A 10,557-nucleotide genomic window follows, 5' to 3' on the forward strand; every position below is an offset into this window, starting at 1 on the left:
TTTTCCACTACCACGAATTTCAAATTCTTTTATATGGACAGATGGAGAATAGGCTAAATCCATGATCATGCACTGTGACGTCATAGTTCACGTGTTCCATGACAAAGTGCATGCGTGCATGTGCATGTTCAAAACAACACGTCCGAAGCTTCGAAACCCAGGTCGATACATTTGCTGTCTTCCTCTACACACCCCCAGTTGAAATTCAGTTTGTAATTGAAAACGAAACAGAAAAGTCACATTTGAAAATGGTAAGATTCTTTTTATTTTCGTTTGATTTTTCTTGATAAAAAACTGGACAGTTTGCGTTTACAACCCACGATATGGCCAGAAAATAACTCAAACAATTTTGGTTTTTGTTTGGGCCAACAGCAAAACATTCTTTTGGTCCAAATATTGATGTTTTATGTCCAAGTTTGGGTCACAAAAAGTTTTATTTTTAACTCCAAAAGCCCAGCCCAAACACGTCTCAACACGAATATACACAGACCAGTTCAGACCATAAAATATGACCCATATAAACACGCACACAAAACTTTTGAAATTTTCGCCTCTGAATGAAAAACTACTAACTTAACCAGGCTGGGTTCAGGACTTTTTCAAGTTCAAAATCCCCAAGGGGTTGTGGTTGTGGGAATCATATGACGTTTTGCTTTTCTGCTTCTTTTGCACCTTCATCTTCCCATTGGGCTATTCCATTTTTAAACCATACAGGGGTATTGACGAACTTTTCCAGGGGGGTCTGAGCCTTGATTTTCCAGGGGGTTCTCTCCTCCTAAACTGGCATCAATAGACCTTTTCGCCTTTCCGTCCGCCATCTTGAATTGTATGCAAAAATACAGGAACAAAAATGTCGTGGTTGGATTTAGTTGAAATGTATGCAAAACATATGCAAGTTTACACAAAGATTAAAAAGACAACAAAGCATCTTATAAATAAATATTATAATCATTAGAACAGTAAAAGATGAAATTTCTTAATCCAAAAGGAAATATTTACAGAACAACAAAAGCCTTTTAGGAATTTGTTCTTAAAGACATTGCATATTCTGTTTTCATGCCATTAAAAAATTTCACGAAGACGGAGTACACACATCAAACTTTCAAAACACGCAAACTGAAAGCAGTAATTATGATGTCACACTTTATCAATGTTTTGATTTGATCATTTGGCGGCTCTATTCCCAGGAGAATAATTTGCCGTCAGCCGAATAAGGATTGTTTTTTACCTTCGCGGGTGATTTTTCAGTTTGAGTTTCTGTCTAATGTAATGGTCTTTTGAAGTGCTTGTTCTAAGAGATGAGTGAATATAATTGTTTTTAGTTTTCAAGAGAAGCAAATTTAATCTTTTTTCTACAAGATTAACTTTAATATAACGCAAATTATGCATGCAAGTTTTTATTTAATACTTTCTTTTTGCATATGTTTTGCATACTTTCTAAGGGAATTTCACCACAGCAATTCGGCCACCATAATTTTTGCATACAATTCAATATGGCCGATGGCTTTTTCCTTTTTCACAAAATTTCACTTTCCATCCAGGCGTGTCGACCTAATTTTCCAGGGGATAGTTTGTTATCCAAAATTTCCAGGGGGGTTAGTGAAAAAAGTTTGTCAATACCCCCTGTATAATTTTTTTTTGGAATAGCCCAATATTGTATTTGAATTTTCTGGATTTTTCAATTTTTGGTTTAAATTTTTTTAAACAATCAGCACTCAGGAAGGTCAAAGTTTGCCAGAGGACATGGTCCATCAGATGACATAGGTGTGTCGCCCTATTTGGTCAGAAAAATAAAAAATAAATATAAAAACTCTTTAAAAAAGTTATTTTTAACTTCCTACGAATTTCCATTTTATTTATTACAAATTTGGCTTCGAAAACACTATTTGATATTCCCTGGAGCAGCACAAACTTGTTGAACTGAATTGGGTTATAAAACTGATCAAACACTCACGATTTTTTACAAAATTTCAATTATTGATTTATTACTGTGAGATCGGGTAACTTGCATCAGTGGAGGCTAACATGCATTGCCATCAAATGAGTGACCAATCAAAGCAGCAAAATTTCAAAACAAATGAACTACACAGCTCCGCTCGCAATCTACTCTACCATTTTTGTTTTGATTTAACTTTGTATTTTATTAAGTCATTCATTTGAGGGCTATGCATGTTTGCCTCCAATGATGCAAGTTACCCGATCTCACGGTAAATGTCAAGAGTTGGGTCAAGCTTGATTTAAAGATTAGTTCAATAAGTTTGATTGATCGTGACTTCACTTTTTTTATAGGCAAAAGCTTGTTAATCCTCGTTAATCCTGGGTCAGAGCAGGATTAATATTTGGCCAATTTAATCAGAATTTAATCCAGATTTAAGCCTATTTTTTTTCGAACAACTGACGATTCTGCATTAATCGGCGCTAACAGGCGCTAATCGAGATTTAATCGAAAATTAAGCTAATCGGCCGCTAATCCACTTTTGAACAACCGTGCCCTTGACAATAAAAATTGAGTTTTGAATTCTTTTATATTTCAGGCATCTACTGAACCACTTAGAGTTTGTGTCACAGGAGCAGCTGGTCAAATTGCTTACTCCCTCTTATATAGCATCGGTAATGGAGATGTCTTTGGTAAATCTCAGGTTGGTCTTATTGATTATTTTGTTATAATAGAAAGTTTTAACATTTTAAATTGATGTTGATACTCCATACCCTCAAGAGATTCAAAAAATATTGTGTCTGATATTTCCCTGTTCTCTTTTTATTCTAGCCAATTACCTTACTTTTATTGGATATCCCACCAATGATGGCAGTCTTGGAAGGAGTTGTAATGGAATTACAAGATTGCTCTCTTCCCTTACTTCATGGTGAGTTCAGCCATCGTTATCATCCAAAATTAAGAATTGTTTTTATTTCTTTACTAAACAGTTGGTTGACAAGTTTTTGGCATTCGATTTTTTTTGTGAAATGGTTTGGTTTTTAATTTCTCTTCTCCTAGTTAAAATTATTCAATTTTACTAAAATAACAAGAGAATTTTGAAGGAGAGTTTTTGGTATTTATCGTAATCTGTTTAATGTTTATTATTTGTAGAGGTCGTTGGAACTGCTGATCCAAATGTCTCATTCAATAATGTTGATGCTGCCATCTTGGTTGGTGCTATGCCAAGAAGAGAAGGAATGGAAAGGAAAGATCTTTTGAAAGCTAATGCTAAAATCTTTGAAGACCAAGGAAAGGCTCTTGATCAATACGCAAAGAAGACGGTCAAGGTACATTTTTCTTTACTTCCTCTTCCCATGATAAATGTAAACAACATTGTGACAAATTGCACTTCTTGTTTGTTGGCCACAATATCCTTCCTCTATTCTTGAACAACAAGTTTCGAACTCCTCCCTAGTAATGCCCCTCTTCAGCCCCTCTCAATCCCCGATCAAATTTCAATATTTTCTTAACTTTTTTTAATGGATATGTTGTAAAAGATTTTTTAGAATGTAACCGTCAATTCTTTTCATTTCATTTAAAAAATATTTTACCTGTAAGTTAATTAATTTAATGTTTCTTACTTTTTCTTTAGATTTTGGTTGTAGGAAACCCAGCAAACACTAACTGTCTGATCGCTTCCAAATGTGCACCAAGTATTCCAAAAGAAAATTTCTCATGTCTCACAAAATTAGATCAAAACAGAGCTATTTCACAGGTAATTTCGTTATCTGGGTTCAAGATTTAGAAGATTATGAAATTTTATTAAAAGCATAATACGTTAGACAGTTTTTGGGCCGTTCAAAACTTGCTTTATTAAATTTGTTTTGTTACAAAAAAGAAAAAGTATTCTTGCTCTAGAGAATCTATCATCTTAAATGTCTAGAACTACAGGTCTACTGTTTCACCAGAAATAGACTTTATAGAACAATGTTTGATTTCAGGTTGCAATGAGACTCGGTATCAAAACATGTGACGTCAGCAAGGTTATCATTTGGGGAAACCACTCATCCACGCAATACCCTGATGTTCAACACGGGTTCGTCAATCTGAACGGTCAAGCAGTCCCAATTACTGAGGCTGTTAAAGATGATAATTGGATTCAAGGAGAATTCTTAAGGGTACATAAGCTGTTCGTTCATATTTTATCTGTCCTCCTAAGACTGCCTAAGACACAATAGCGAGTTTATGTATTCGAGATAAATCGAGGGTGCGGTACAAAGCAAAGTTGACATGGGGCCGAAATCACCGTCCACTTTGCTCGACGACGTTAAAAACACCAAGATACCGTCGTCTGTTAAGGTGAGCAAAAGCGATATAGAGCCGAACATCAACAATCGACTTTGTTTTGTATCGATTTCACCTACCGTCGCCCTCGATATCCTCCGATACACGCTTTTTTTTTTATAAGAATACACTTTATAAGAATGTCCATGATGAAAATGGCCAAAAAATTAAGAATATGGTAAGAATATCACCATCATGGAATTTAGCAACTGAACCTAAGAATGCCATTTTTAATGCATTTTAACCTGTAGATTGCCAATTTCCATCTTAATCTAAGAATACTGTAAGAATATTTATGGATGATTTTTGCCAAAAAGTTAAGAATATCCATGATGAAATGAAAAAACACCATTCTTATAAAAAAAAAAGCGTGTACATAAACTCGGTAATAAAAGAAACAGAAACTTAATTCTCCACAATGTCATGATAGCGAAAGTTTATGCATGAAGAGAATACACGGGTTTCGAATTAAATTTTTGCTTAGCTTTAGCTTTGATCCCATGTAAATTTGCACGAAAAATATCAAGTAAACAGAACGAAAATTGGCCGTGTATCAAGCAATTTTAGCTCATTTTTCCATTTTGACAGACTTTATGGGTCATTATGAAAACAAAAAACATTAAAATAAAAAGTCAATCGTTTAATCATATTTCTTTTATTGAATTTAAAATAGAAAAACATCTTTTGAATGAACACCTGGCTTTCAAAAGAGAAGAAAGGAAATCTATCAACCTGTTATAAGGCATTTCTCCTTATCGCTCCTTTTATTTACTTGATTTTTTTCTCTCGCGCCAGATTTAATTCGAGACCCGTGTATTAAAGTGTGATATGAAATCCGATCCTCAAATCACATCTTTAAAAAGACATATTTCATATGACACATTTAATAATCCTGCATAACTTCCTGTTTTTATAGACTGTTCAAACGCGTGGTGCGGCCATCATAAAAGCGAGAAAATTATCAAGTGCCATGTCCGCTGCGAAAGCCATTTGTGACCACATGCGCGTTTGGTGGTTCGGAACCGCCGAAGGTGAATACATGAGCATGGGTGTTATCACTGACGGCACACATTACGGAATCCCTGAAGATATCGTTTATTCTTTCCCACTGACGATCGGTGCGGGCCACAAATACACAATCGTCGATGGTTTAGAAATCAATGCCTTCTCTCGGCAAAAGATGGATCTCTCAGCTAAGGAATTAGTGGAGGAAAGAGATGTCGCGTTAGCGTTCTTGAAAAAGGAATGAGTTAAACATGGTATTATGTATAGTGCGATGGACTTTGTAGGAAACTTCTTTTTAGAAAAACGAAATCTTTGTCTGCGTAATTTTTTTTGTATTTAGAATTCTTAATGTTGCTTGTTTTTTAATACAAATTGACGGTTGTAAAATGCATGCTAAGTTTATGAGATGTACAATGAATATTAAAATACTAATAACATCATAATTATATCTTCTAATCAAGTATTGATGGTTAGGTATTACTAACACTGTTTAAATTTCGTTTACTATAAAATTTGAATTTTATTTATCTAACGTTATGCATTTTACACCATTGGAATCTTTTTAGTTTTGTAAAGTCTTTATTTTTAAAATACCTCTGATTAAAAAAAATGTGCATAAATAAAATGCTGATACAGATTAAATTTAATGATTGATTGTTTCTTCTGAAAACTGAGTGCATTGACCATTTAGTTTTCAAAACCATTATTTACCCAAGTGATCAAATCCCTCGAGTCTTTAAGTGTTGCTCTTATAAATACAGTAGATCCCTTTGAGAATCAATTACCATAGCAAAATTTTGAAAATGGTGGGCATTGCATGTGAATTTAAGCAAATGGAGGGTACGGTATGTCCCGCTAAGGGTCGGAAAAATCAGAAAATCAAATTTCAGTCGTGCGGCACCCCCCCCCCCCCTCTTACTTGGCCACATTTCTTAATAGACATATTAATTTATTTTGCCTTAAATTTTCAATTTTGTATATCATGAAATGACACCTGTTGACAAAATTCTGTCAAATTTCATCTAACGATTGAACCACCACCTAACGGTTGAACCACTACCTCACGATTAAACCATCACGTAATGATCGAAGCACCAGCTAGGTCAACCACAACGAAATGATTGAACCACTGAACATTGAATATAATAGTCCAAACACCATAGTAGGGGGAATTTTGTTCGATTTTTTGGTCATAGGTCAATAGGGCAGTTTAGCCATTTTTTTATTTTTGATCCGATGCAGTGACCTCCACAATGACTTTTATTTTGATTTGTATTTTATCTTTTAAAGTTTTTTTTTTGTAAAATATTTGCAATTGAATCAAAATTTGTCCGATAATAGCTGGAGATTCCAACTCGTTGATTATTATCGTTTTTAACCCTTTAAGTCGAACGGTATACTAGTATACCATACTTAAGGTTACCTTTCCAATAATTCCATCGATATTCAAATCAATCTGCTCTTTAATATCATTGTAATTAGTTTCTTTTCAATTTTTGTGCCCAATTTTAAGTTATTCTTATATCTTACAAAATAAAATAAAAATAAAATTGTTACATCATATCAAAAGGCCTTTTCATAAATTATTTCGAATGTAACAACTGCCTCGTTTTGAAACCACTACCATGGTGATTGCCACGGTGTTGAGATTTCAAGTGTTACTTTTATAAATAGAGTAAACGTCTTATGAACCTCAAGAAATCAATTACCATAGCAATATTTTGAAAACAAGGCAAGCGTTGATCGTGATGTAATTTATGAAAAGGTCTATCGCTTTTGTTATAATGGAATCGTCTCCACTGTGCTGCCTGAAGGTGCGCACGCAAGTTCAATCATTTTTGCTGAGTCAGCACATTTTCGATATTTTAAGTGACTCAGCAAAACTTTAATAAACCCAACTATCTTGTGATCTGGCCATCCAAAACCCATACACCATACCACTTTCAGTAATACGCTTCAAGGCTTAACTTTTGTATCTGGCAGGGTCGACTTTGGTTATTTCGGACAATTTTCAGAGTGGAGATTAGAAAAATGTTTAACTTTTCGTCTACTTTCAGTCATTTTTGCCTCTTTTCACTCTTTATATTATATCTGACAGGGTCCACTTTTCAAACTCAAGCGGCATGCCCCCGTTGACCGTCCGTCGTTGACTATTTTAAGGATTTAACTTTTAAAATGATTCCATCTTCGTTATCTACTTTTCATTATTTTTCGAGTAGGACAGTTGACATTTATTTATTATTATTATTTGAGATATATTTTGATAATGTTTCGATAATGCACTATTTATAAAAGTTTTCCTTCTATCGAAGATAGATTAGGTACACTTTTTCTATTATAATATTAGAACAAGAACTAAAAAATAAGAAAAATTTAATATTAAGTCTCGATGGAATATCTTAGTAAACAATTTTGTAAATATTTTAACTAGCTATAGCTTTCACTAACTGCCACCCGCTAATTAATACAAATGCTTGTAAAACTAATTAATGCTAATTAAGGCTTTTTAATGCTTTATAGCAAAAGTTTGGAAATGATTTGGAATAGTTAGAATGATTCTTCTCAGCATTTTCTTTGAGATATCAATGAATAAGCTAACATAAATGAGACATTTTTTTTCTAAAAATATGAATTACTTTTTACAAAGAATAAAATACGAATCTTAAAACATTCATTAGGAAAAGTGTCCAGGTAGAATCAATTACAGACAGTTACAGATTTGTTTTTTGTTTTTGTGTTTTTGTGTATACTAAGCCAGACAAAAGACATGCAACTATATTTATTTCAACCAATTTGAAATAGGTATAAATGAAACATAGTAGAACCAAACAGCATAAGAAATGCTATGAGCCAGAAACATAACGAGCAGGAACCAAAAATTGACAGGTAACAACGTACCGTGAAATTGAGTAACTTGCATCAGTGGAGGCTAACATGCATAGCCCTCGAATGAATGACCTGGCTGGTCATTAAAATACAACTACGCAGCTCTGCTCGCAGCTCTACTCTACCATTTTTGTTTTGATTTAACTTTGTATTTTAATGACCAGCCAGGTCATTCATTTGAGGGCTATGCAAGTTAGCCTCCACTGATGCAAGTTACCCAATCTCACAGTACTTAGGAGTTTTTCCAACTGTTTAACAAAGGATATCGTGATCCAAAATTGTTTACAATAAATGGATTTACCAGTAATCTAGAAGCTGTAACAGTGTTGTGTAAAGGATGGAAGATGATAGGACGTAACGTGGTAATAGTATCAGTAACGAGGCAATATTGATGAGCAGGAAGCAGGTATTAACAGGAAATAGCGTACATTCAGGACTTTTTCCAACGGTATGATAAGGGATCTCACGGACAAAATTGTTTACATTAAAAAGATATGCCAGTTATCTTGCTGTTGTAACAGCAACATCGTGTAGAAGGATGGAAAATCATGACGTAACGTGGTAATAGTAGCAGTAGTAGTACAGTAACGAGGTAATATTGCGTTGTCAAGGTAAACGAATCCTCATTCATAAAAAGCTTAAAGGGAAAATAAGAAACATGAAATTAGATGATATGGTGAGTGTACTGAAATTTCCTCAAAAAATAGTTCACCAAAAGTTTCTTTCAATCTTTGATATAATTTCCCAAATAGTGCCTGGTAAGTATCAACAAGAACACAGACCTGTGTTAAACATAAAAGATTAATAAAACCAAGTCTTATAAAAGTACAGAAAGAAAAAAATATTTATACTTACTGTCGAGAAGTATACCATAACACAGGATTTTTAAGCATTCTTGTTGAGAGTAGAGTATGTTGAATGACGATTGTCGAATAAATTTAGTTACAGTGGAATTTCGTTGCCAATTCAACCACCAACAATAATCACTTTTGTCCATATTCAATCATTGTTCTACTATTATCATTTTAATCATTGTTCATTATTATTGCTATTGGGGACAAACTGTTTGGATCGAAAAATGAATCAATCTCCTGAATGTCTAAGACAGGAGACAGATTGTAATTTGACTGTCAGCAAATTCACTGATTGGTATATGTATACATCTTGTTTAATCCGAAAGTCAAAAGTAAATACATACAAGTATTTTGACTGCAGGAAGAGAGAGCTTGAATTAAAAAAAACTTCCAGAAACTTCTCCATTCCATTTCCTGCATGTTGACCAATCGGGCAAAATTCTACAAGCGGAATAGAATCTACTGTCGAAAGCTGAGTAAAATGCCCGCGGCGCCTGCTATTATAAAGAAAAAAGTTTTTAGGCTAGCAACTGCCGTCCCTGAAAAAAAAACCGAACATTTACGGAAGAGACTAACTACGGGTAGGCTTGCGCGACAAAACAAAACAAAACAAAACAAAACAAAACAAAAAACGCAAAAATTCGAGATTCCAGTCCAATATCTATGCGTGAAACTATAAGTGCCTCCTCGTCGCTGCGCTCCTGCGGGGGCAATGAAACTATAAGTGCCTCCTCGTCGCTGCGCTCCTGCGGGGGCAATAAGAGAGATACACCTTTACTTACCGAGAAATTTTTCAAAGTCTTGCAAAACTTTCATTTTGCATTTCTGAAAAATTTGTCGCTTTCCAAGGCGTCTCATGGAAAACCAAAGTAATTTAGGTGAGACTTAGCAAATAGAATCCGGTTTGATTCGATAAAACTTAGGTATAACAAGAGAAATTTTTAATGTTTTCCTGGACTATGTATTATCATCGTTCAGGCTAGATTTAGGATGTGAGAATCTGAGTGGATCTGAAATTATCAATCCATGAATATCAAAATAAAGTCGTCGAAAATCGTAATTAAATAAAATGTTAAAAATATTTTATAAACATGGTATTGAGACCGCTTAAGCCCTAGAGGTAGTGATATAGGTTTATCTTACATAAGTGTTAAGAGATATTCCTTTACTCACCGATAAATTTTTCAAATTTGTGCAAAGAAAATGTTTGTTCATCTGCGTGTTTGAAAAATTTTTCCGCTTTTCAAAGATGTCTCGTCAAGGATTTCTGGTATAGAGGACTTAAAGATATACGTAGTTGAAAAAACTTAGAATTAGATTGTGTCTATATAAAGTAGTTTAATTTTAAGTAAAGAAGCTAAAGTTTAGGGCTTGTAAAAAGCTAATAGTCGTGTAACTAAAAGTCGGCTGAGAAAAAATATATAGAAATATGTGATGTTCCCAAGAGAACTATCTTTTGCATTTCATTGACATTGACTTTCAAGTCCATTTTATCATTAATCAGTTTTTCAAATTTTTCATGGATTGATCCCATTGCCCCAATAACGATGG

General features: G+C 34.0%; 1 protein-coding gene across 1 annotated transcript; it reads left to right on the plus strand.

The window, feature by feature from the left end:
• The first annotated feature begins 126 nt into the window (after positions 1 to 126).
• LOC136802621 (malate dehydrogenase, cytoplasmic-like) lies at positions 127 to 5,908 on the plus strand. The gene is made up of 7 exons (XM_067059373.1): positions 127 to 251; positions 2,535 to 2,639; positions 2,768 to 2,864; positions 3,089 to 3,264; positions 3,570 to 3,692; positions 3,919 to 4,095; positions 5,178 to 5,908. Exons 1-7 carry the CDS (start codon positions 249 to 251, stop codon positions 5,508 to 5,510), a joined length of 1,014 nt encoding a protein of 337 aa, XP_066915474.1. The 5' UTR covers positions 127 to 248; the 3' UTR covers positions 5,511 to 5,908.
• The last annotated feature ends 4,649 nt before the right edge of the window (positions 5,909 to 10,557 follow it).

Source organism: Clytia hemisphaerica, unplaced genomic scaffold (genome assembly GCF_902728285.1).
Source record: "Clytia hemisphaerica strain Z4C2 unplaced genomic scaffold, Clytia hemisphaerica genome assembly, whole genome shotgun sequence".
Lineage (NCBI taxonomy): Eukaryota > Metazoa > Cnidaria > Hydrozoa > Leptothecata > Clytiidae > Clytia > Clytia hemisphaerica.

What these genes read in the sequence shown, in the direction of transcription:
- LOC136802621 (XM_067059373.1), top strand. An exon ending in CTCTCTTCCCTTACTTCATG is followed by an intron (nt 2,865 to 3,088) that starts GTGAGTTCAGCC and finishes TATTATTTGTAG; the next exon opens with AGGTCGTTGGAACTGCTGAT. An exon ending in AAAACAGAGCTATTTCACAG is followed by an intron (nt 3,693 to 3,918) that starts GTAATTTCGTTA and finishes GTTTGATTTCAG; the next exon opens with GTTGCAATGAGACTCGGTAT.